At 46.2% G+C, this 27,184-nt stretch overlaps 1 protein-coding gene across 6 annotated transcripts in view; it reads left to right on the forward strand.

Annotated features, from left to right (window-relative positions):
• Snap47 (synaptosome associated protein 47) overlaps positions 1–27,184 on the forward strand; it is a 45,899-nt gene that overhangs the window by 10,628 nt on the left and 8,087 nt on the right. For 3 of the 6 annotated variants that reach the window (XM_085694996.1, XM_085694998.2, XM_087910578.1), the window contains exons 2-5: positions 7,881–8,423; positions 14,760–15,247; positions 19,635–19,724; positions 22,063–22,187. In XM_085694996.1, the coding sequence (XP_085551122.1) occupies positions 7,927–8,423; positions 14,760–15,247; positions 19,635–19,724; positions 22,063–22,187 (1,200 nt within the window). In that variant the 5' untranslated portion in view covers positions 7,881–7,926. Of the gene's footprint in view, positions 1–3,651; positions 3,729–7,880; positions 8,424–14,759; positions 15,248–19,634; positions 19,725–22,062; positions 22,188–27,184 lie in introns of all 6 variants that reach the window. The other 3 variants (XM_085694997.1, XM_085694999.1, XM_048440059.2) reach the window with 3 other exon arrangements.

The following is a 27,184-nucleotide window of genomic DNA, read 5'->3' on the forward strand; positions in this document are numbered from 1 at the left end:
ATGCCCTTGATTTTTTTTTTTTTTTTTTTTAAAGACAGGGTCTCACTATGTAACCTTGGCTGGTCTAGAGCTTGCTATGTTTATGGGAGACTTTTAACTACAGTTTCCATTTTATTTCTTATTATTGGTATGTCTACATTTTCTGTTTCTTTTTTAATTTAGTCTGGATAGGTAGAATATGTCTAAAATTTGTGCATTTCTTTTTAGATTTTCCAGTTTGTTAATCATGTAATTTTTTCTTGTAGTTTCTTTTTTAAAGAGCAGATTTATTTTATTTTTATTTATGTGTTTGTCTGTGCGTATGCCACATGAGAACAGTGACCACAGAGTCCAGAAGAGGGCATCAGATTCTCCGGAGCTGGAGTTACAGGTGGTTATGGACCACCCAGTGTGAGTGCAGGGAGGCAGGCCGCTGTTCAAGTGCTCTTAACCCTGAGCCATCTCTCCAGCCAGTCAGAGTAGTTTATTTTCTTTCCTTTTTTTTTTCCCTCCCTTTGGTTTTTCCAGAAAGTGTTTCTCTGTCCTGGACCTCGGTCTGTAGACCAGGCTGGACTTGAACTCAGAGATCTACGACCTCTGCCTCCTGAGTGCTGGGGTTTGCACCACCACACATGGCTTCAGCTCTGATTTTACTTATTTGGGCTTTCTTTTTTTCTTGGTTAGTCTAGCTAAAGATTTGTTAATCTTTGTTCAGATCTCTTTGTATTTTTATTATTTTAAAATTTTATTTTATTATTATTGATATGTCTCTCTGTGTGTATGTATGTGTGTCTGTACATGCGTGTACATGTGCATGCATGCCACTGTTTGCTTGTGGAGGTCACATGACAGTTTTTGGTGCACTTCCACCACTTGGGCATATCCTATGAATTTTAATACAGGATGTTTTCATCTTTATTTCGAGAACCCCCCACTTGTTTGTTTTTTTTTTTGGTTTTTTTTTTTTTTTTTTTGGTTTTTCAAGGCAGGGTTTCTCTTCTGTAGCTTTGGAGCTTGTCCTGGAACTTGTTCTGTAGACCAGGCTGGCCTTGAACTGACAGAGATCCCCCTGCCTCTGCCCTAAGTGCTGGGATTAAAGGTGTGTGCCACCACTGCCAGACTTAACTGGTGATTTTAGTCCATTCACATTGAGGTTGTTGTTGATGTGGACTTTGTTGTTGATGTGACTTCCTGCAGTATTGCTTCTTTCTAATTGTTTTTGTCCCATCTCATCTCTATTACTATTGATCGTTTTGGTTTGATAGTCTTTTGTCATGCTGATATCCTCTTTCTATTTGGTATTGAATGGGTGTAGCTTATGAGTTGTGAACATTTATGTGTTTTCATAATGGTGGTTATCATCTTTTTGTTTCTAGTGTAAGACTTCCTTAAACATTGATCTTTTTTAAAATTTTTGTACGTCTGTGTTTGTGTGTGTGCAGGCACTTGTGCTTTCATGTATGTATGTATGTATGTATGTATGTATGTATGTGTGTATGTATGTGGGTGGGTGCCTGGGTACCATTGTTTGTGTATGGAGGCCAGAGGACAACTTATAAGAGTCAATTTTTTCCTGTGTATGGGTTCTGAATATAAAATCCAGATGGTCAAACTTGGGGAAAAGCTGTGTACCCTCTTTTTTTAAAAAAAAATTTTTTTTAAATATTTTTAATTAAAATATAGTTATCCTCTCCCCTTTTCTCCCTCCAGTCCCTCCCATGTCCCATCCCTTCAGACCTTACTGTTCCCACCTCCCCATTTCAAATTGATGGCTTTTTTCCTTTGATGATAATGATGATGATTATTATTATTAGTTTTTTTTTTTTTTTTGAGACAGGACTTCTCTGTGTAGCCCTGGCTTGTCCTGGAATTTGCTCTGTAGACCAGGCTGACTTCGAACTCACAGAGGCCCGCCACTGCCTCCCAAGTGCTGAGATTAGTGTTGGGATTAAAGGCGTGCGCCACCACCATCCAGCTGATTATTATTCTTACATATACATACAAATACATAAAATGCAACCTGTGGGTCCATTGTTATTATTTGTGTGTGTGTGATCCCAGAGTTGATTACCTTGTATTGGGTTGCCAGTCAGGGGGTTTATTTCTGGGAGAGGCTAATTCTCCCTTTTAAAAATTATTCTGGTCTTGAATAATTTAAGAAGTATTGTTGCAAATCTCTGAGTTCAAGGCTAGACTAATCTACAAAGTGAGTTCCAGGACAGCCAGAGCTACACAGAGAAGCCCTGTCTCAGAAAAAAAAAGGGGAGGAGGAGGAAGTACTGGTAATGGTGGTAGTAGTGGTATTGGAGAGACCCAAGAAATGGCTCAGTTACATACACTGGCTGCTCTTCCTGAAGACCAGGGTTCAGGTCCCAGCACCCACATGACAGCTCATAAATGTCTGTAACTCCAGTGCCAAGGGCTCTGACACCCTCTTCTGGTCTCCTTGGGCTTGCATGAGGTGCACAGACGTCCATGTAGGCAAAACACCTGTACAAATAAAAAGAAAAGTTTTGGAAAAGAAGAAAAAAGTATTGGTTGTAGCTTTTCTTGAAGTCCTGGTAGAGTTCTATGAATCAGTCTGGATCTGGGCTTTTTAGACTGAAATCTTAATTACTGGCTCAGTGTCATCTTTTGTTATGGGTCTGTTTTAGGTTGTTGGTTTCTTTTGGTTTAACTTTGGTAGTTAAATCATGAAATCCATCCTTTTTTTATTTTGGTTTTTCCAATTTATTGAAGTGGAAGTTTTTAAAATTTCTTTAATATTTTAATTTTTGGTGTCTGTTGTAATGTTTTCATTTCTGGTTTTATTAATTTGAGTCATCTTTTTCTTTCTTTTGCAAGGGTCTATCAATCTTGTTTATCTTCTTAAAGACCCAGCTCTTAGATTCACTGATTATTTGTATTGTTTTCTTTGTTTCTATTTCATTGATTTCTGTTTTGATTTTTATTATTTATTGCCATCTACTGGGTTTGGATTTGTTTCTTGTTTTTCCAAATTCTTATTTTTAGGTGTTCGGTTTTTTAAAATTATTTTTATTTGATGTGTGTGTGTGTGTGTGTGTGTTGCCTGAGTGTATATGCCCATGTACCATGTGAGTGCCTGGTATCCACAGAGGCCAGAATTGCATCATCAAATTACTTATTTGTGCTCTTTCTGATTTTTTAAAATGACTTTTCTTTATTTTTTCTTTTCTTTTTAAAATTTTATGTGCTTTGGTGTTTTGCCTGTATGTATGTCTGTGTGAGAGTATCAGATCCCCTGGAACTGGAGTTACAGACAGTTGTGAGCTGCCATATTGGTACTGGGAACTGAACCTGGGTCCTCTGGAAGAACAACCAGTGTTTTTAACTGCGGAGCCATCTCTCCAATCCTCTTTCTGATTTCTTAATGTAGGAACTTAGGGCTATAAACTTCCTTCTGAGGACTGCCTTTACTGTGTCCCAGAGGTTTTGTTGTCTGGTATTTTCATTTTCATTTAGTTTAAAGAATATTTTGATTTTTTTCTTCATTTCTTTGACTCATTCTGTAATGAACTGTTTAATTTCCATGAGTTTATACACTTACTAGAGTTTTGTTTGCTGTCTATTTTGTTTTGTTGCATAATGGTCAGATAGCTTGCATAATTATTTCAATTTTTCTGTGTTGTGAAAGTTTGTTTTATGTTCCAGCCTGTGACCCGGTTTGCAGAGGCTTCCGTGTGCCGCTCAGTAGGATGAATATACTCTGGTACTTCGGTAAATGTTCTGTAAGTGCATGTTAGGACTACTTGATGTAAGATGTCATTAAATCTGAGGTTTCTCTGCTAATTTTTTTTCTCAGAGGACTATCTGTTAGAGAAAGTAAGATGTTGAGGTCGCCTTCTGTTATTCATTATCTGTGTCTTTAATTCCATTTGCATGTTTTTTATGAAATTGAACGTGTCAGAGTTTAGTGTTATAGGTTAGTATTGTAATATTTTCTTGATTGATGCCTTGGTTAGAATAAAGTACCCTTCTTTGTCTCTTCTGACTAGTTTTAGTTTGAAGTCTAGTTTTTCAGATAGCAGAATGACAACGCCTACTTGCTCCCTGAGCCTGTTTTCTTGAAATACTTTTTTTCATATTTCACTTTAACGTGTTGCCAGTCTTTAAAGCTAAGATGGGTTTCTTAAGACAACAGAGATTTGTTTCTCTTCTTCTTCTTCTTCTTCTTCTTCTTCTTCTTCTTCTTCTTCTTCTTCTTCTTCTGTTTTTTTTTTTTTGTTGTTGTTGTTTTGTTTTGTTTTTTGAGACAGGATTTTTCTGTAGCTTTGGAGCCTGTCCTGGAACTAGCTCTTGTAGAGTAGGCTGGCCTCGAACTCACAGAGATCTACCTGCCTCTGCCTCCCGAGTGCTGGGATTAAAGGTGATTTTGTTTCTTAATCCATGGAGCTAGTCTAGTCTATGTCTTTTGATTGAAGAAGTGACACTATTAATTTTTTTAAGTAATTTAATTTTTTTAAATATATTTATTTTATATGTATTTTCCTTGCATGTATGTCTGTGTACCACATGCATGCCCGGTACCCACAGAGGTCAGAAGAGAATGTTACATACCCTGACCAGAACTATGACTGATTATAAGCTGCCATGTGGAGTCTGGAAACAGAACCCAGGGTCTCTGCAAGAGCAGCCAGTGTTCTTAACAGCTGAGGCATCTTTCCAGCTCACTCCTTCCCCATTTTGTTTTGTTTGTTGAGGTAGGGTCTTGCTATGTATCGCAGACTGTTGCTGTGACCTCCAGCTCACAGTCTTTCTCCCTTAGCCCCCCTGTGCACACTGTACTCATCCTGCTCCCCTGATGCAGTTTAACAGGCTTGGTCTGCTGGTGGCAAATCTTTGTTTCTGCTTATCTAGGAAAGTTCATTTGTCCATTTCTGTAGAGTAGTTGAGAATTTTGTCTTCATCTTGCACTTTTGACGTTTTGACCTAATATTCCTTGGAGAAGCTTTTTTTTTTTTTGACTCTTTGAGCTCCTTGGATCTGGATGTCCACGTCTCATTGAAGGCTTCAGGGGGTGTAGCTCAGTGGTAGATTATCTGCTGTGTGAACAAAACCCTGTGTTCATTCCTTAGCACCATAGACAGGCAAGGAAGTTGTTGTGGCTTGAATGAAATGGCTCCGTTGGCTCCAAGGTGTGGCCTTGGAGGGTGTTTGTCTCCTGTGGATGGATGGGTTTTGAGGTTTCAAAAGCCTCTACCAGGCCCAGTCTCTCTGTCTGCTGGCCATGGATCAGGATGTGAATTTCTCAGCTGATCTCCAGTGCCATGCCTGCTGTCATGCTTCCAGCCGTGATAATGGAGTAAGCCTCAGAAACTGTAAGCACGCCCCAGTTAGGTGCTTTCTTTTATGAGTTGCCTTGGTCATGGTGTCTCCTCATAGCAATAGAACAATGAATAAGACAGAAATCTTTAGGAGTTTTCAGCTGTTACTTTAATAAAGAGATTTTTAGTGTTTTTTCCCCCTGGAATTCCCTGGAATTCACGTAGTGCAACTGTTTGTTTCCTTAATGATTTCCCATGTGTCTCAAAGAGTACGGAGTACCTGCTGAGGCCAGAGCTGTTTTGGGTCTCTTCAAGTTGGAGTTGTGGATGATTGTGAGCTCAGAACTCTGGTCCTCCGACACGGATGCTAGGAACTAAACTCTGGTCCTCTGGGAGAACAATAAGTGAGGGTTTTTTGTTTGTTTGTTTGTTTGTTTTTTAAGACAGGGTTTCCCTCTGAAGGTCTGACTACTCTGGAACTCACAATGTAGTCCTGTCTGGTCTCAAACCAGATTTGCCTGTCTCTGCCTCTGCTTCCCACGTACTGGGGCTTATGGCATGTGCCACTATCTGGCCTAGCAAGTGTTCTTAGGTGCTGAGCCATCTCTCCAGACTCTTCTGTTTTAGTTAAAAAAAAAAAATGTCTGATGGATTATTTCAAAAGACTTGTGCTCAGTTCAGAAATTCTGCTTCTCCTAGTTTATTACGGAAGCTGTCGAGAATTATTTTTCAGGCAACCATGGACTTCCTTTGGCTTGATCTCCACTTGAGAGAACTACCGTGTCCTTTCCAGGTGCCGTGCATCCTTGATGTCTCCATGTCTGGCATAACAGTTGCCTTTCCCAGTTTTGTGTAGTGGCTTTCACAGGACAAAGCCTTTTACTTAGGTAGGGTTTAGGGGGCCCGTGTTTGGGCTTTGCTGACAGGTGGAGGTGGAAGCGTGGCCTGTGTAGTCCTCGATGTAGTCAGTGCCGCCAGAGCTCTGTAGTCCATCGTCGTCCCAGCTGCAGCAGTGTGTGAGAGTGAGTGCGCAAATTTGCAGTGGACGTGGGATTCTAAATGTGTGTTTTCTTACGGCCTGCATACTTGAGTGCCTGGGACCCTGGGGCTTATGATGGTGGCAGTTGAAGTTCTGATGTGACAGAATGTGGAGGGTGCTGTCACTAGGTCCTGTGGGGCAAGTGTAGGTGATGGCAAGATCGTGGCACTGGTAGGTATGGTCTTGGAGCTGATGGCGTTGATAAGATCTTCTCCAGGTCTCACTGGGCAGCATGGACGACTACTGACCGTATTTCTAGCATTGTGGGCCATACGTGGACTCTTCTCCAGGCCTCGGGGTGCAAGCCCCGGTGATGGTGCACTTTTGATATCAGCAGCTATGATCTCAAAGATACAACATATGGGGGAGGCTTCTAAATCCTATAAGGTGAATGCAGGTAAGGCTAGGGTTGTGGTGTTGGAGCTGCAGGATACCAAGAAGTCTGTGCTCTGCCCTGGGAGAGCAGGCTCAGTGCTTCTTTTGGTAACTACTGGCCCTCCAAACAGAAAAACATCTAGCAGTGGCTTTTGTAGCAGCTTGTGTTGTGAGGACTGGGGAGGGCCAATCTGAGGTCATTGGCTATAGCAGAGTGCTCACTGAGAGACAGGGAGAGAGAGAGAAACAGACAATGAGAGGCACAGTCAAAGACACAGACACAGAGAAACACGGCTGGGTGAGGTGGGGAAGCTCTGTTTACCCAGTCAGTACCACAGACTACAGTGTGGAACCTCCTTTCTTGACTAATATTTGGTATCTGTACAAAGAGGATTGAGCAACATATTCTATAAGTGTTGGTCATTCATGACTTATGACTGTCTTGATGAATATAATTATAAATATGAAATTACAAACAGTGCCAGGTATGATGGCACAATGCCAGTACTTCTAGTACTGGCCACGTAAGGCACAGGGATCTTGAGGCCACCCTGGGCTACATAGCAAGTCCAAAGCTTGTCTGAGCTACATGTGAGACCCTATTTCAAAGAAACCAAGGACTGGGGCTATAGCTCAGCAGCAGACCACTTTCCTAGACCCGGTGTGACCCTGATTACGGGGGGGCGGGGGGGAGGTGGCGGGAACAGAAGCAGAAGAAAATGAAACTAGCACACACGTCACTGCTTGTGGCCACACAACACTAAATGCATCCGTGTACACATGACTGTGTAGGTAACTCTGAGAGGGCGGTCCAGGAGGGGGACAGACATCTATAAGACTTTCCTGTAGGCAGTTGGATACATACAGAGACTTGAAAGAGGATCCTTAGGAGGACCTTGTGCAGATATATAGTGGTAGGGATATCACAACCACAAGGTCATGTGCATGGGAAGAACCTGGGGCCTTGTCTATAGTGCTTGCTCTCCTCGTGGTTTGCCTGGTGGACACAGGAGTAGAGGGTCTCCTGTAGGGAGTGGTGGGGCGAGCAGTTCTTGGTTCTGATCTCAGATGTCTCTGCCCTTTACTTGCAGGGCAGAGGCCCAGAGTTGCCTTGAGGCTGTACCAACTCCTACTAACTGTAATCTAAAGGAAATTGATATATTTGAGCCTCACCTGCCCACTGATTGTCTCTTTTCCCTCAGAGGCAGCTGCTACAGTCTCGCGTGTGGTCCAGCTACCTAGGGACAGATGAGCAGTGATGTGCGCGTCCACTCCTGGCCTTGCTCCTACTACCTGAGCCTTGAGAAGCAATGGGTTCCTGGGAAGCTGACTTTGACACCTCGGTCACTGAAGTTCAGTGCGGACAGAACTGAAGAGGTCCTTGTGGGCCTGCCTCTCTCCAGCATCACTGAGATCAGGAAGGAGTCTTCTCTCTTTATCTTCAGTGCCATCACAGTCCTGGAGAAGGGCCAGGCCAAACACTGGTTCAGCTCACTGCGGCCCAGTCGCAATGTTGTCTTCAACATCATCGAGCACTTCTGGAGGGAGCTGCTACTGTCCCAGCCAGGCACTGCTGCCAACACAGCCTCCCCCATGACCAGGGGGCAGGAGCTGTTGGGACTGATGGCTAGTTCCCAGAGACGCATGGAAGACACAGCAAAGGTCCTTCATCACCAGGGCGAGCAGCTGGACAGCGTCATGAGGGGCCTGGAGAAGATGGAGTCAGATCTAGATGTGGCTGACAGGTGGGCAAACCCCAATGTGCCAGAGTCCAGAGCCAGGGAGAGACTGCAGAAAGAGACCCAGGAAGATGGTTGGAGAGGGAGACTGCTCACTCACATAATTCCCATTACAATGTAGTAATAGTTCATGTGGTCTGTAAATAACTGTAGTGTAAGTGTGTGTATTAGAAACAGCTTGTATAAATTTAATACTATCCTTCACTTCTGCTATTCCTCAGGGCCTGAGAACATGTGCTCCCTGTGGATGAAGGACTGTGTCTGTAAAGAGCATGCAGTGCTGCCAGGCTGCTGTGTGGTGGGGTGGTCAGGCTCCTTCGGTGCTTCTTAGGCATGATGGTCTTTGCCGTAGTCCGCTTGTGGTTAGGGATGTGCTCACAGAGGGCTTGTGGATGGGGAGCCAAAGACACATCCTCCCCTCTTATCAAGCCAAAGAGGTTCTTTTAGTCGGACCGTGCCATGGAGGTAGGCCTGTGTCCGGCTTGTCACGGGAGCAGAGGCAGCAGAATCTGCAGACTGTTCAGAGTTGGCAGTTCTGGTCTCTCTGGGCTCGGCTTAGTTGTGATAAAAGGATGTTGTGTTCCAGGAATAGAGTTCTCATTCTGTCTCCGCTCTGGTTGACCATGTCACAGCCTGTTTCTGCCTCTGTGCACATGGATGCATACTTTCCGGGAACTCGAATGGTTCAGCATATCTCAGTCTGCCAAGTTAGAGTTCCTGTTGTTTACTTTTGGTTTCTGTTGGGAAATGAGGTTTAATCTGGACACACTGGGTACATCTGAGCTCCTGTCTTCTCTGTGAAAACTCAGCAGTTGAGTCAGAGAGAAGTGAGGTCCTGCTGGTGCAGGCCGGTCTCGGTAGATGCCCAGTGCTCTCCTGAGCTCCATTCAGTGCTCCTCCAGACAGTGCTCCCCGTTAAGGAGCCCGCTCCGTCACCGCTCCAGCACATCGCTCCCACCTGCCCTCTGCTGTTTCCTGCACACGTCCGCCAGTAGCCCCTCAACTCTCACGGACATCTCAGCAGAACCAGAGCTTTTGTGCTGTTAGTGTTGGAACAGATGTCTTAGTGTGAGGCCCCAACTGTTGGCCTCTTGTGTTTTCAGTGTGTGCCTGCTTGTCAGTGTCACAGAGCCTGTTTCCATGATAGGCTAGACAGAGGGTACCTTCCATGTCTGAGAGCAGGGCTCTGTGGTCTGAGCATGTTTGGTTCCTTGTCTACCATGGTGCTTGTAATGCTCCCCAGGGAGAGTGTCCTCCAGCCTCAGAACTTACTGGGAGGGACTTGTGCATAAAGGAAAAACATGCTGCTGTTCTTTTGTCTTTTGTTTACCTCTTGTTGGTTGTGGTTTTATTTAGAGTAGCCAAACTAGGAAGTGGCTCAAGTGTCTATCAAGAGATAGACAAAGTGTGACACACACACATACGCATGCACACACACACATACACACACATATATGCATGCATACACACACACATACACACAGTAGAATATTACTCAGCAATAAAGAAGGATGAAATTGTGCCATTTATAGGGAAATGGAGGGACTGGATATCAGTGTGCTGGGTTAAATAGCAGACTCAGAAAGAAATAGATTGTGTGTTCTCTCATATGCAGAAGACAGATGGGGGCGTGACAGTAGTAGTTGGATTATCCGGAAGAGGGAGGAGACCCAGTGGATGTGGGGAAACGAGTGTAACAGTCTTCTAGTCACTGGGACCAAACACCTAACTAGGAGCAACGTGTGAGGGTATTTTGACTGGCAGCTTCAGAAAGGGTTTATCCCCTTGTCAGGCAGAAGGTATAGCCATAGAGCATGAGGCTGTTTGCATTCCCATTCCAGGAGCAGAACTGAGGACGTAGAAAGGATGGGCAGGACCAGAGCAAGACCCAGCAGGCTGTTCCTGTGTAGAGCTGTGATGAGCACACCCAGTCACAGAGACACAGTGACAGTGGTCAGCACAATGGGCTCTGAATGGGAATCTCTAGTCAGAGCAGCAGTGTCCCTCACACATACACGGGTAAGGAAAATATGGTCGATCTATGCAGTGAAATGCTGTTCAACCCTGAATAAGAAAGTCCAGTTATTTGTAGAGTACAAACGACCCTGGGAGTTGTAGTCAGTTAAGTAACTACAGCCCCAAAGGACAGTTGCGGCGTGTTTTCATTTGTGGAAATTGGAATCAATGGGGCTTGCCCACGTTTGTAGCTCCTGCTTGACTCAGTAAGCCCCCAAGCCCACCTTGGAAGTCCTCCAGTTCTATAATACATAAGTAGAGTAGACACACTCAGGAGTGAACAGAGCCCTGTGTGGATCCCTTTCCTGTGTTGAGAGAGCCATCATGGTGGTAAAGAGTAACCGAGAACTCCTTCTGTTGGAGAACATAGAGGCCAGCAGCTTAACTGTGAAGGGTTCGCAGAGGGAGGGCCACCACAGAACTGTACATTAGCTCCTTTGACCTGGTTTGCAGTTCACAGAACTTGTGTTGACCATGAGAATAATTACCAAGGATACAGATGAAGACATATAAGAGATCAGGTATGTAGAAGGGGCGGAGCTTCCATGCCCTTCCTGGGCACCCCACCCCCCACCCCCCAAGGGTGGTGTTCAGCTTCTGGGAAGCTCTGAGTGTCTCTAGGTGTTTTATCAACACTTCATCACATGGGGTGATTGGTCATTGGTGATCCCTTCAGCCTTCAGCCCTCCTTCCTTCTCGGGGATGGGGGAGGGGTTGAGATGAGGCTGAGGGTCCCCAGCCTCTGATGCAGCCCTGGTCTCTCAGTGACCAGCCCCACCTAGGAGCTCCCAGGGGCTGCTGGGAGCAGGGGTTCATCAGCACGTGGTAACACGTCACTTCCAGAATCCCAGGAAACAGGATGAGGACCAAAGGTATTTCAGAAAGTCATTCTTGAGGAATGCCTGTGAAGCTTGGCACATCAGGATTCTGCTTACTTTCTATTTTCATTCTGGAAAAAAGAAACAAAAGAACATGTTGCTAAAGTTTTTTCATAGGTGCCCTTTATCAGTTTGAGAAAGTTTTCTTCCCGTGATGGAATTCTTCTGGCTCGATGCTGTTCTGTTGGGCCCACAGCTTTCTGGGTTCACTGTCAGTGAGATGGTTACACTGACTGTTTTCCAGTTGTACGCTGTCCTCATCTTCCTCTTGTTTTACTTGTGGGTTAGTAATTTTTATGTCATCGGGTGTGCTTGCTGATTTTGCCGTGTTGAGATTCATATGTCGTGCCGGTTGGGTGGGGCAGGCGGCCTGTGAGGCAGAGGGCGGTGCTGCCCTCACACCATTCTTTGAATGGACTGCGGACAGAGTTATTGATCCTTGTCTTTGGCAGAGTTCACCAGGGAAGCCACTTAGGCCACGGTGTCCTCTCTGGTGTCATCGTTACAGATTTAGTTTCTTTCTAAAGATACTCATATTTTTTCCTTGCTTGGGTTTCAGAGGTTGGGCTGTCTAGTGTTGTACATTTCAGGGATGTTGTTAGATTTGTTGGCACTGAGAAGAATGTCCATAAGACTTTCAATCATTTCTAGTCCTATGTCTGAAATTTTTATTTTCTCTATTTCTTTTTTTTAATATTTATTTATTATGTATACAGTATTCTGTCTGTGTGTATGTCTGCAGGCCAGAAGAGGGCACCAGACCTCATTACAGATGGTTGTGAGCCACCATGTGGTTGCTGGGAATTGAACTCAGGACCTTTGGAAGATCAGGCATTGCTCTTAACCTCTGAGCCATCTCTCCAGCCCTTCTCTATTTCTTTTTTTTTTTGTTTTTGTTTTTTGTTTTTTGTTTTTTGAGACAAGGTTTCTCTGTGTAGCCCTAATTGTTATGGAACTAACTCTGTAGACCAGGTTGGCCTCGAACTCACAGAGATCCTCCTGCCTCAGCTTTCCAAGTGCTGGGATTAAAGGCATGTACTACTACCGCCTGACTTCTACCTCTCTTTTTAAAGACATGGTCTTACTATGTGGCCCTGGCTAGCCTGGAACTCACTTTGTAGACCAAACTGGCTTCTAACTCACAGAGATACTCCTGCCTATGCCTTCAGAATGCTGGCATTAAAGTCACAGGTCACTCACATCCATGTGTATAGAGGCACATGTTGCCATAGCATTTGTATGGGGTCAGTTTTCTCCTTTCGTCACGTGGTTTAGACGATCAGACTCAGATCTTTAGGCTTGCTGGCAAGTTCCTTTACCCACTGAGCTATTTCCCCACACCAGTTTCTTTTCTTTCCTTTTTTTTTTAAACCGCTTGCTTCTAATTTCATTGATCTCCACTTTTCTACTTCCTTTGTGTATGTTTTAATTTTCAACCAATTTGAAGTAGAAGCTTAGATAACTAATTTTAGACCTTTCATTTATTTGTTTGCTTGTTTGTTTATTTTTGAGTTTTTGAGGCAGTGTTTCTCTGTGTAGCCTTGACTGTCTTGGAACTCATTCTGTAGATCAAGCTGGCCTTGTATTCAGGGGTTCCTCTGCCTCTGCCTCCCAAGTGATGGGATTAAAGGTATAGTTACCACCATCCAATTGTAAGCCTTTCTAATATACACATATATACGTTGGAAACTCACTTTTCTCAGATGGAGTCATGCTTGCTCCTTGTGTGTATTGTATTTTCATTGTTATTCACTTTAAATGTTTTCTTCTTTTTTTAAGATTTGTTTTATGTGTAGTATTTTGCCTGAATCTATGTCTGTGTGTGTCACATGCATACTTGTGCTCTTGGAGGTCAGAAGGTGTCAGATCCCCTGGAACTGGAGTTACAGACAGTTGGAACCCAGGTCCTCTGCAAGAGCAGCAAGTACTCTTAATCGCTGAGCCATTGCTCCAGCACCTTCAAATGTTTTCTGATTTTCTTTTTGCATTTTTTTGGTACATGTACTTCAGTGTGCATTGATCTGCAAATATTTTCAGGTTTGTGTTTGTATGTGGACATAGTGGCTTTGCAGCTAGCTGCATTCCTGGCCTCAATGTTCTGCGTCCAGCTGAAAGCGTTGTGCGTTCATCAGTTGCTGGGTGATTCTGTGATCAGTCAGGCAGAGCTACCATAATACTGTTCAAAATCCCAAATTCTTACTAATTTTTTTTATCATTTTGTCCTATTAGCTATGGAAAGAAATGTAACCGCTGAAGGCTACAACTGTGATTGTCTGTTTTGTCAATTTTTTTGCTCAATGAATTTCGAAGTGGTGTTTTTGGTATGTAGATGTTTAGTGTTAAGTCTTCCTGTTGGATGGATTCTTTATCATACGGTGCCTCTGGTCGCATCTGTTTGCTGTTAACATCCTGTGTATTATATTTACATTTCAATTCTTTGTTTTCTGTGGATCTGTTCTTTCATACTTTACAGTGTTTTTGTGAACAAGCATAGCTACCTCTTGTTCCTTTCAAGCTGATAATGCCTTTATCTTGGGCCACTTGCTTTTAGTCTGAGTGCTTACCTGTTCCGTTTAACTCATTTAATCCTGCCTTTTGTTTGCTGTTTGTTCTTTTTGATAGTTGCTTTTTCTTTTTTTAATTTTTATTTTTTTTATATTTTACATGTAAGTGTTCTATGTCAGAAGGAGGCACCATATCTCATTATAGATAATTGTGAGCCACCATGTGGTTGCTGGGAATTGAACTCAGGTCCTCTGGAAGAGTAGCCAGTGCTCTTAACCACTGAACTGTCTCTCCAGCCCCCATACTTGCTTTTTCCTGCCTCCATGTGATGCATTGGGTCTATTTCTTGGTGTTGCAGTTGTGCTGTGCAGTCTAGTAGACACTAGCTTTACTAAAACTTAATTATATCAGGCTGGGAAGGGCCTTAAACATAGAGCTCTTACCAGTATGCACAAGGCCCTGAATTTGATTCCCTGGCTCTACAAACCATTAATTGAGTTTCTTAGTTGCCGTGTCTGTATATAAAATGTTGTTTGGACAGTGTTGGCAGAGCATTTCCATACTGCGGAAAGCTTTAGCAGACAGCTCTGGAGAGCTTGGTGGGTTGATGAATCCATGAGTGGATTCTGAGTCAGAACTCTCCAGGTCAAGGCATAGTGTGGAAAGAACAACATGAGTCATATGTACATGTTTGCTGTATCTTTGATTAGCTGGACCCCCTCTAGACAGGTGTACTTACCACCCCAAGCCTCAGGTCCCCATCCTTTGCTCTTTCTTCTTCATGAGTGTTTGTTGGAGAAGATTGACTATAAGACGGTAACATACTCTACAAGATTAAAGCAGTCTCCTGGAGAAAAACAAACAAACAAACAAACAAAAAACCAAAGGCCTTACACCTCAAAACTGACTGTCTCTGGTTTCCATGTTTTCTTTGCTCTTTTAGATTGCTGACAGAATTGGAGTCTCCTTCCTGGTGGCCTTTTAGCTCTAAGCTTTGGAAGTCGCCAGCAGAAGCCAAGACCAAGGAAGGTGTCTCTGTAGCTGCTTGTGAGCCCTTTGGAAAGGAAGGGGTAGTGATCAGAGTCCCTGCTATTGTTTCTCAGAAAACAGAGTCTCATTCCAAGCCAGGAAAACTCACTGTCCTGGTCTCTGCTTTGGAAATCCACGACTCCAGTTCATTGCTCCTGCACAGGTTTGAGAGGGAAGATGTGGATGATATCAAGGTTCACTCTCCTTATGAGGTCAGCATACGCCAGCGGTTCATCGGGAAGCCAGACGTGGCTTACCGGCTGATATCTGCCAAGATGCCAGAGGTCATTCCCATTTTAGAAGTGCAGTTCAGCAAGAAGATTGAGCTCCTGGAAGATGCCTTGGTGCTTAGGAGCTGGGCCCAGACTGCCCCTGCAGAGGGTAGCTGCTTCATGCATGCAGGTGAGTGGCCAGCAGGGCAGTGTGTGTACCGACTTCCAAAATCAGAGTTTCCCTCAGCGTGCTGTGGTGTGTGTTCAACATCCGCATCAGTCAGCAGCAGTGGGCTCTCACTCACAGGCCGTCATGGGCTTGTACAGCCCTTCCAGATGGCTAAGTTACACCTGTCCTTGATAGATAACTGGATTTCAGAATAGGGCAATGCCAAAGCTTGGTTTTTGATTGTCTCCCAAAGGCTTACCTCTCGGGGTGGCACTGTTAGGAGACAGTGGGGCCTTTAGAAGGAAGGCCTTCTTGGAGGGCTCTTCAGTCGCTGGAGGCTTGCCCTCTTCTTCCTCCTCTCTTCCTGCATGCTGGTGTTAGTGAGCAGTTCTGTTCCTGTCCTGGTGCACTGCCTCACCACAGGTACTGGGACCCTCTAGAACCACGAGTTAGGGGCAGTCTTTTCTCTTGCTAAGCTGGTTGGGTATTTCCTTGTGGTATAGGAGACTGATTAGTGTAAGCAGAGGTATTGTCAATACATTTTGTGTTGCTTTCAAAAAATAGCAAAAGCTATGTGTTGTATGAAGAAAAGATTAGGTAGCTCACCATTCTGAAAGCTTAAAGCTCAAGACTGGACAGCTCTGTTTGGTCTCTGGTGAGGGTCACATGGCAAATATACAATGGGGAGAGCACTTGGCAAGACAGGATGCTGAGGAGAATCAAGTGCCAGGCTTTACCTTCACAACAGCCATCTTTCTCAGAAATGTACTAGGATCCCATAATCCTTCCCAAAGACAGTATCCTTGTGACCTGATGACCTCCTCCTAGGCTCTGCCTCTCAGAAGTGCTACTACTTTCCAACATCACTTAGCACCTAGCATATGAGCCCTTGGAGACACTTACATCATATATGAACAATAGCAAAGGGTTTAGGTAAGTCAGCCAAAGGAAACTTCAAGTCTGGAGCCCTTGCCTCTACTCAGCCTAACTCAAGAAGTGACACTCTCAGACACATTCTGGTGTGACCCACACCACACCTGGCATGTCCCCACTAGCCTACCACTATCCTTTGGCATTGAGTTGGGTCTTCCCAACCACTACCCAGATGTACATTGTAGGGGGTCTGTATCCTTGAGTTCTTGGACACAGGGCTGAGTTTTCAAGTCCAGGTGCTGTGCACTGGGTCAAGTGGGACAACAGAACCTAGCACCAAGGTCCATGATAGGAATAGTACCTTTGGCATGATGTCTGTGCACTCACCGTGGTATCCACTTTCCTTGGATTAGGGTTAGCAAGGTGATGACCTCAGTGTGTCAGATGAGATGCTCCAGTGTGAAGCTGGACATCTGTCAGTGTGAGAAAACAAGTTGCCATGCTTAGCGTCCAAGAGAGGCTTTCAAGACTTGGAGTGTCTGGGGCTGGAGATGGCTCAGTGGTTAAGAGCACTGACTGCTCTTCCAAAGATCCTGATTCCCAGCAACCACTTGTGGCTCACAACCATCTATAATGGGATCTGATGCCCTCTTCTGGCATGCAGACATATGTGCAGACAAGCAAACAAAAAGAGTGTCCAGTGAGCTACAAGCAGAGAAGCAAGTAGTGGGGTCTGTCCTAGCGGAGGCAGGAGTAAGGAGATGATGAAAGCCAGTATGTACGAGATACTATGAGTGGGTGGTAGCTGTTCCAGGGGAAGGATGACTGAGGGAGGAAATGCCACCTTTGAGGTGGGGCTTCAGGTAGGACACATTGTAATGTCTTAGGAAGGTGGCAGCTATCCCAGTGGAGGAAGGACTGAGGAGGTGTCATTGACCTACAAGTAAGGTGACCTCCTAAGAAAGTTTTCATGTCACTGGATTGGTGGCTTCTATAACTCATGAAGTAATAGAGGTTCACTGCAAGATAGGCATCCATCCAATGGGTCTTGTTTGTCAGGGGTTCTGCCAACCCCCTAGTGTTAGCAGAGGGTCTAGGCTTGTACACAAGCTGCAGTGGTTCACTGTTCAGATATCACTGTCTTTAGGAAAGCTATATGTGTACTTCCTGTTTCCACTCCTGATCGGAGCAGTCCCCCCACTGGTGCAGGCCAGCCTCCCTTATTATAGACATTGACTTCAGAGATGTCTTCGTAGCCATACTCTTAGCAACAGCATGTTGGGATTTGATTGAGTTACTGGGGACTTGTCATTTGCAAGGGGCACAGGAAAGTGGCCATCACAGGGGCTCTTGTGTGTGTGTGAATGGAACATTAGAAGCGTGACAGTCTGTGTTATTTTTTGTATCCTGGGGACTCCTTAAGTGTTTTGAGTGTCCTTGAAGGGAAGTGGTATCCTCACTTCTAGTGGATGGGCGTGCCTCCCAACTGGCTGGTCTGTGCAGGAAGCTCACATGTACTGAGGTTTAGTAGAGGAGATGGCTTCCAAGTAGGTGGGAACTCAGTGGTTTTCTTGTCCACAGTTGGTGGGAGGGTTGGCACCTTGCCCACACCTTCATGTGCTGCAGTGCTCAGCCAGCTTCTATCTTAGCACTGGTAAGTGGAAACTGGAGGCAATGCCGAGGCCCCAGCCTCTTCTGAAGCTGTGCTGTGTGCATATGGCCACACAGGGGCAGTCTTGAAGCATGGCAAGCTTCTGCTGCTGGGAGTTAAACTTTCCCCGGGAAGCTCCCCAGAGACTGCTGTAGTGAATGCTTGCTGCAGACCACAGAGGCTGCCAGTGTCAAGGGCCTGGTCCTGGAGTGCAGGAAGATTGGCATGTTGTCTTAGGACAGCACAGCTTGATTGCTGTTCCTCTTCGTGGCATCTTTAGAGATGTGAGCCTAAAATACTTCCAGGTTTTCAGGGTCATTGCCTCTTGTTTGGTGCCACGAGTTTGCAGGTGTCTCCGACTCTGAGTTTCAGTTCATGGAATAATTGAATAGTGATGAAGTTGTGGAGCATAAGTCTGCATACGAGACTCACCACTGTTTCAATTCTGCCTTATCCACATAGGCCGGGGTGATTTTATCCATTGTCTTCAATGATTCTGTGCATAGATAGATTCAGAGTGTCCTGGAGTTTGTGGTATGAACTCTGGGTTTTAACAGTTTTGAGTCCTATGTTGCCCTTAGCTCCAAATATGCTTTGTCATCAACTCCTAATGTTAGTGTGCCTCTTTGTCATGTCTAGGGAGCACCCATACCAGGTACCTAGTCTCTTACCTCCACCTGGTCCCTCTGTCCCCAGAGATCCAGGGTCCTGTGGTTGTAGGTTCCTGGGCTCCCTTGCTTTGACAGTGCCTTAAAAAGCCTATAGACGACGCGCTGCTGGAGTACATGATAACCTGTTCCTGACTGTCTTTTAAGGCAGAGCTGGGAAGTTCTGGGAGTCTTAGGATATAGGCATCTATCTTAGTCAGGGTTTCTATTGCTGTGATGAAGCACCTTGAGCAAAAGCAAGTTGGGAGAAGAGAAGGCTTGTTTTGCTCACAGTCCCATGTAACAGTTCATCATCAAAGGCAGTCAGGGTAGCAACTCAAGCAGGGCAAGAACCTGGAGGCAGGAGCTGATGCAGAGACCATGGAGAAGTGCTGCTTACTGGCTTTTCCTATGGCTTGCTTAGACGTCCTTCTTATATGACCCGGGAACATCAGCCCAGAGGTAGCCCCACCCATAATGACTAGGCCCTTCCCCTTCAATCAATAAGAAAATGCCCTATAGGCTGCCTACAGATTGATCTTAGGGAGGCATTTCCTCAATTGGTTTCCTCCTCTCTGGTGACTCTAACTTATGACAAGTTGACATAAAAACTAGCCGGGACAGCGCCCCAGGATGAGGTCCTCAATTGTGCAAGTCCTGTGCTGTGTTTGGCTGAGCTCTCACAAGGGTCCGTGATGATACACATACTACCTTTCACCTGATGGGGCTCTCTGGGCCAAGGGCAGGGTTTGTGGGGATACAGACGTGGGTGGTACTGCAATGGTGCTCATGGGGTCCAAAGACGGGGTCCTCAGAATTGTACAGTTCTGATCTGGGCTGGCCAGGAGGTTGAGCAGGGAGAATGGCTTGGCCCTTCATGCTGCAGTGTAACTGTGTGCTGCAGAGTCACTGTGGAAGTATGGGTGTCCGTGGGAACACAATATGCCCCCTCTGTTCCTCCTTCCTCAATCTGTCCTGCCCTGTGGATGAGTGTGCATTTTGTGTTCTGACCTGTGCGCCTGCTTCTCGGGCCCCATACAGCCTGGAGCCCCTACCAGAGGAGCTGCTTTCCAAGTACAGATGAGGGATGTGAGGCTCCGTAGACCGGAGGGGATCTGTCTGAGTCAGGCTTGGTGTCCTTGCTCTGAGCTGTGTCCTAGAGGGCCGTCTGTGGGGGCCGGTGTCTGTCCCTTCGCTAGCTGACTTAAGACTAACTTAGGTCTCTTTGTCCCTGCAGTCGTCCTTGCTGCAGGAGCCATTTCTGCTGCTTGTATTAAACAAATCGGTAGTGACGGAAGAGATAGGAACTGCCCTGTCCAGAGCTACGGTAATTCTTCTCAGATGTTTCAGAACAGCAGCAGCCAGCCTTGGAGGTGGCAGAGTTCTGCGGCTCCGATGGGTCCTAGCTGACCCCACAGCTCATGGAACGCGTCCCAGACTCCATGTGCCTGTGGGTCATTAGGAGAGTCCCGCTTCAGCTTTCTGTTTGTTGAAGTCATGATTATTGAAGCTATTGAAGTCCAGTCAGTCAGTATCAACCCGGAGGTTTCAGTCACTGGGGAAGCTTCAACCAGTCTGGTTGTCTTCTTCAGTCAGTCAGAGTCTCCCGTAGCTTAAAGTGTGGTAGCAGCCATGGTCAGTGGCTCAGAGTTCTGCAACTAAGGATCTCAAGAGGCTCTGGGGAAAGGCCTCAGCAGCATGGGAGCACTGAGACTGTGTAGTGTGACGTCACAGTGTATACCACTAATTACAGACCAGGCGGAGAGGATCATCATGCCCCAGATACACGAGCTGGTCGGCACAAGGCAGAGGGACCCCAAGTGCAGGCAGTGGAGTTCTTTGCCCTCTCACCTACCTGGAAGAGCCCTCTTTGTACTGGGCTCCCACCCCAAGCCTACCTACCACTATCTTCTCAGACTGATGATTGCTTTTCCCAGCTTCCATCCCGGTTAGTTGTGTCCACTCCCTGTAAAGTAGTGGACGTACCAGCCAAGAACTCCCATGGACAGAGGAGCTCAGCAGTGAGCCCTGGGATGTGGGTGGAGGAGGTTCGTAGCTGCCACCACCACATTATTAGCTCCTGGCAAACACAAGTTTGTAATCAGTTTGGGTTGCTGGGTTTTTTGGTTTTTTTTTTTTTTTTAATGTAGTAGGGGCTATGCAGTGGTGGCACATGCCTTTAATCACGGCACTCAGGAGGCAGAGGCAGGCAGGCGGATCTCTAAGTTCAAGGCTAGCCTGATCTACACAGAGAAACTCTTCCTGTCTTGAAAAAGAAGAAAAAAGGAAAAAAAAAAGAATGTAGTAGGAAACCCACTGTCCCGGTGTTGGGCCCTAACTCTGCTATTTGGTAAATTGGATTTACCAACTAAAGTGTGCAGTGTGGGTGAGCTGAAAAGGGTGTTCACCTCTTCGCCTACAGTCCTGTGGGCCTGACCTCACCCTGCCTGCCTGCCTTCCTCCTGAGGGTGTGGCCACTTCTTGCTACTCCTGCGTCTCTCAGGAGGCTGCCTGTCAGACAGTTGGAAGCAATACAGAGGAAGGGAACTCAGTGCTGTGCTGGGAAGCCCTGGTCTCTCTCCTGGGGAAGACAGTCATGTCTCAGTGACTGATCTTTTTGGTTCCTGCCCTCAGCCCACCAAGCGCCCCCGAGCTGTGCCTCCTTTCCTTGTGTGGCAGCGAGCTCCAGGCTGCTCTCCCTTGCCTAGCTTAGAGATGTGGAAAAGCCACTGCTTTTCAGGCTGCTCGTCAGACTGCTCTCTCTGTTTCCTCCCAGCCTAGTAAATGCTCTTGGCTGCTGCCCTGTGCCCCTCTTCTCCGCCCCCGCACCCCCCTGCCCTGTGCCCCTCTTCTCCGCCCCCGCACCCCCTGCCCTGTGCCCCTCTTCTCCGCCCCCGCACCCCCCTGCCCTGTGCCCATGGTGCTCCCTATTGTAGGGAAGAGCAAAGAGCAGACCTCAGTCTCAGACCTTATCTGGGCTAGGAAGCTCTGGGTTTGTGGCTGGAATTGCTCTCTACATAAAGAACAGGTGCCATGGCAGCCACCAGGAGCCACACTGCATCACACCAGTTACACCGTTACTGCCAGCTGTTCTATCTTGGGTGCAGAGATTATCCAGCACACAGGTGTGTATTGATCTGTGTGAGCTGTTGAGCTGCCCCATTGAGCTGAGGCCTGCCTGACCACAGGATGGGTGGCTCTGACTCACTAAGACTGGAGTAGGGCAGGCTTGTACATGTAGCTCCACTTGGCTCCAATAGCTGGCCATTTCCTGTGCTTTCTGGAACCGCAGTGTTCTGTGAAATAGCTCAACTGTCCCCACATTTCCTGGTGATGTGTTATATGTATGTTTCACTAGGGTTCAACAGATCTTGTGTTTTATATGCCACATCTTTAAAAATTGTACATGTGAATCAAAGGTCCTTCTCTCAAGAAATACTTTCAGAATTAGCCCTGGGTGTTTACAGTGTTACCTTGATGTGAAGCATTCAGCTCAGGAGAGGCCCAGCCGCCAAGGCCCATACATACCCATATGGACACTCAGATGTGCTCCTCAGGCCAAAGCCTGTGGCAGTCTTAAATGCCCCTCTGTGAGCTGCTGAATGCTTGTGTGTGGTTTGCGCCTTCCGACAGTTTTCACCACTGACCTCAGCTTTCCGTTCCAGCTTCCAGACTGATGGGCTGCACTCCGCCCCGAGAGCTGCCCATGGGAGGCCAGGAAGGCGAGCAGCTGCAACTGCAGAGGAACTGGCCACTACTCTCTGAGGGGGAAGCCCAGGAGCTGACACAGGTAGAGGATCCCTACTGCCTCAGTGGACCAGCTCAGCATCTCTGTCCTCACTGCCTGGGCCTCATCCCTCTCCCACCTGAAGACAGGCCCTTGTTGGATTATGCATGCCTTTCACTAAGACAGTGGGTCTCAACCTGTGGGTCTCAACTCTTTTGGGGGAGTTTCAAAGGGGTCACCTAAGACCATTGGAAAACACAGATATTCACATTACAATTCATAACAGTAGCAAAATTACAGTTATGAAGTAGCAACGAAAATAATGTTATGGGTGGGGGTCACCACAACGTGAAGAACTGCATTAAAGGATTGCAGCATTAGGAAGATTGAGAACCACTGCTCTAAAAGAAGCTGCTTGTTCCCAGGCTTTGCTGTGTTTTTGTAGTTGGAGGAAGGACAGGAATGCAGCTGCCGTCCAAACTCTCTAGTTTCATGGCATACAAACTTGCATTGTGCACACTCTGTGCACATACAGTTGCCTTCCATTGTATATGTATGTATGCGTGGGTGTGGATTGTATGTGTACATACTATATATGTGCTGTGCCTGTTCTGCACAGTATGTGTGTACTCTGTCTACTTACGTGTGACTGTGCAGTATGCATATGCTCTGTGTCCATGTGTTTATGGTATATAGGTACTGTATGTTGTGTGCTGTACATGAACACATGTTCTCCTCTAGAACCATGTATGTCCACTTAAGGGTAAATTAGCTTGCTCATATCTCTCATATTTAGCATTAGGTTCTGGAAGGAGTTTTCTACTTCTTCTCAGATGGCTGAAAGTTAAGCACTCGACACAAATACTTGACATTTACCTCTCTGCGGTGACCCTGGACAGTGTGGTTGGCGCTCCTGATCTGGAAGAATCACCTCATCAGCATGCCATTTTCCTTGCAGATGTTTCAGTGTCTGTCCTTAGAAGATAAGAGAGCCGGTAGGATGGGATGGGTTTCTCTGAGGAGAGTGAGAAAGACTCTCTAAAAACAAAACAACAAAAAGCAACGACTGGATAAGAGCTGTTAAGAAGTCAGGAGGGTGAGGATGAGGCAGTAGGATCATGAGTTGCATGCGTGTGTACATATAAACATACATTCATGCATGAATACATGCATGATGAGTAAATGTAATCCTATTGATTTAGAAAATGAAAAGTGGGGGCTGAGGAGACAGCTTAACAATTAAGAGTACTTGCTTTTTGGGTTTGGTTTCCAGAAACCACATGGTGGCTCACAACCATCTGGACTGCCTCCTTCTGGTCTCTGTGGGTACAGCTTGCGCATAGTGCACATGCACACATATAGACAAGAGTCATATACATAAAGAGAAGCTAAATAAATCTTTTAAAAAAAACAAAACCATGATTAAAATGCCGAGTCAGTGTTCACGTTGCCCTGGACCTGCCATGAGGCTGTCTGTTCTAGTCAGGACCTGCAGCTGCATTTAAGATGGTAACCGCTCTGCCCCTCATCTGTGGGAGTTGTTAGTAAATACAGGGTTCTGTTTGGGGAGCAGGCATCCTCAAGCAGAACACTGTCTGTCTGAGAGATGAGTGTAAACAGCCATTCAGTAAACTTCAGTTATGTGTCTGCATAGGCACAGACTTCTCTGAGCTCAGCAGCTTCCTCTTTGGAGAGGTGGGGGAAGTCATCTTTTCTGTGAGTTACTTTAACCATAGACCCCTGTTCTTTTCTTCGTGGTCCAGTATTTATGTTTAAGCATGACCCAGGCACACTGCCAGCTGTGACCAGCATCTTCCGTAAATCACTATTCATACTGTCCTCAAGACCTTCTGGGTATGGTCTTGCTTGTATGAGATTTTTTGAGAAAGCCTGGTGTGTCAAGGCCCACATCTCTGAGTTTCCACCGAGGACTCTCCTGAGAGTCTGGGCAAGAATGCATTGGCCTCAGGAGGCTGCATGTGAGGGTGCCTCATGCCGACCTTTATGATAACGTCTGAGCCTCACAGTGTGCAGCTGTCTGCAGAAGGCAGAACTTCCCTTGTTAACTGCAATGATGGTCGTGTAGTCGAGAGACCCGTCCCGTTTGTGAGCATCACATCTGTCTGCCTTCATCCTGAAGTTGAGGGTCAGACGGGAAGATGTCAGGATGAACATAGCCCAGGCCAGGAATGGGGTAGGACTCACAGTGCCTGTCTGTGGCAGTACCTAGAGGTCCTGGAGTGGTCCGTGTTGGCAACACTGGGTACTATGTATAGAGGTCTTAGTGTTGGGACACTGAGATCAGTGGTGCTGGAAGGGGGTCTGTGATGCCAGACTGGGCAGGTGGGAACTCTGTACTGGTCAGGGGGTGCAGCCTAGCTTTACATGAAATGGTCTTTTCAAGGTAAAACACATGTTTCATATTTAGAGAGGAATTCCTGGCTGTTCAGTTGAAGCTCACGCACAAGTAGGAATGAGTTAAATTCTGGGGAAAACAAAAATGCAAGAAATCCTCCTCCTTCCAGCTGTGGTTTTGGTTGCAGATGCTATTAAAGCCATTATGTTGAGATGTGTCCTGGTGATTTAAATTGCAGTTGGGGATGCTAATGGGGAGGTGGCCAGGATTACACAGGGGCGGGAGTGGGCTGAGTGGGTGCGCGGTCTGTGGCCACCGACTGCCGCGTCACTGCGGCTAAGGGAGAAAGAGCCCAGGAGGCCAGAAGGAAACCAATCCCCTGGTTGACTTGGCAAAGCCCCTCAACTGACAACTGGCATAGTGTCTGCTCCTCCTCAGAACTGTGGCTGCATTCGGTTCAAGGGCTCTGCAGAGCCATGCATTGTTAGTGGTGATGGACTGACAAATGATAAAACAGAAAATGGAGATTGCTCTCCCAAAGCAGGGCTGTCCAGGTTCATGCAGAGTCTTCCTGTCTCTGTTTCTGTGTCCTGACCTGAGTTGAAAGGTTCTTCTTCTCACTTAACCTTTTACTGGGAAGCTACAGTAGAGATCAGGGTGATCAGATGTGGTGGATTGTGGGCAGGAGACGCCTAGCCTGACAGCAGACTGCAGCAGAGAAAGGATGCCCCTGTGTAAGAGCTCGTGCCATGCTCGGCAGGTGTGCTGGGCTCCTCACACGGCAGCAGAGGGCTGCCTTGCATGTTGGTCTTGCAGCTTGATGTTTATCTTTAGAGTCCACTGCCTGCTCCCTACACCCCAGCTCCCCATGTACCTGTACCTACCTGGATAGTTAGCTGTAGATTTCTGGAAAGAAGCTGTGGTTCTCTATTGGTTATATAACCCACTTCAAGAAATTTGTGGGCCAGTGAAGTGACTCGGGGTAAAGGCATTTGCTGCCAAGCCTGATGACCCAAGTTTGACCCTTAGGACCTACAAGAAAGAAAGAGAAAACTAAATTTCACAAGTTATTCTATGCCAGAAATGGTGGTACATGTTTTTAATCCCCAGAAATCAGGAGACAGAGGCAGGAGAATCTCTGTGAGATCGAGGAAACCTAATCTGCACAGGCCAACTAGGGCTCCACAGTGTGACCCTGTCTCAAAACAAAACAAAAATGACAAAATAAAAACAAATTGTCCTCTCACCACCACATACATGTATACACAAAAAAACCCCAAAAATAAATATAATAAAAAAATTAAAGAAATTCATGTCTGCCATCTCTGCCTTTTAATTCCGTTTGAGCAAATGTGGAACATGGCTCATTGTCTTCAGTGCCCATCACCTTGGCCAGAGCATCACTGTCTCAACTTTTGCACCCACACTATCTGCACACTGAGACCATGGGTCTTCTTCACACAGGGCCATGTACCATGATGACCCTCACGTGTGCTGCAGGTTTCATGGGCAAGGGTCACACATAGCCTGTAAGGATAGAGCCCAGGAGGACCCTCTTGTCTGCCAGCCTGAGTTCAGGGTCCATACCTTGAACAGTTTGTAGTGAGAGGAGGTGCTGAGTGTCGCTAGTGAACCACTTTCCCACTTTGAGTTGTCTTGAGGCCCTGAAAGTCCATTAGCCATAGAAGTATGGGTTTCTCACTCTTCTTATTCTTTATTCTGGTCTACTGGTCAGTGTTCTGATTACTATAGCTCCTTAGTAAAATTGCTATGTGCGTCTAAAATTGCTAAGTGTGTCATACTTCTCTCATTTGTATTTTAGTTTTTGAGACAGGGTTTCATATAGCCCAGACTGCCTTCACACTCGTTATGTAGCCAATATTGACTTTGAACTCCCGAGCCTCCAGCCTCCCAAGTGCTGGGATTGCACATGTATACCGCACATCCAGCTCCCATTCTGTGTGAGAACTGCTTTGACTATTCTAGGTCCCTTCCACAAGAGCATGAAGTTTAGCCTTTCCATTTTGGTTTACAAACTGCAGCTTGCATTTTGACCATGCCTGCACCAGGTCACTTTGGGAGGTTCCGTGGCCAGGACAGCCTTCTGGCCCAGCACCTAGGGAATCTTTCTGTTTGTTTCAGTCTCTAACTTCAGTCAGTGCACCTCTCCCCTCTTGTGCTAGGCTGCTGTTTCATTCTCTAGGATGCTATCGTGAGCTGAATGATTTTCTCAGCTTCCTTTTCCAGTCCTTTGCTGCTACAATAGATAGCTACAGGTTTTTGTTACTTTGGTCCTGTACTGAGTTCTTTGCTTCGGCCTGTTCACTTTTGTAGCTGAGTCTTAGGTTTTCTGCAGTCAGACAAGACCCTCTGCACATGGGAGTCATCTCAGTGCTGCCTTCCCAAGACTGTTACATTTTTTTCCTTTCTTGCTTCACCATTTAGAAATTTTTTTTTTTATTTTGTGTATGAGTGTTCGCCCACATGTCTGTGGTGCCACGTGCATGCCCGATACCCTCAGAAGCCAGAAGAGGGCATCTGACCCCCTAGAATTGGCATGAGAGACAGTTGTGAGCTGACCTGTGGGTTCTGGGAATTGAACCCAGGTCCTATGGAAGAAGAGTCAGTGTTCTTAACCACTGCACCATCTCTGCAGCCCCTTTCTTAACTCTTTTGACCTTGAGGGTGTGGGTGCCCTGTTGGT

The sequence above is a fragment of the Myodes glareolus genome, chromosome 9 (genome assembly GCF_982192425.1).
Source record: "Myodes glareolus chromosome 9, mMyoGla1.1, whole genome shotgun sequence".
Taxonomy (NCBI): domain Eukaryota; kingdom Metazoa; phylum Chordata; class Mammalia; order Rodentia; family Cricetidae; genus Myodes; species Myodes glareolus.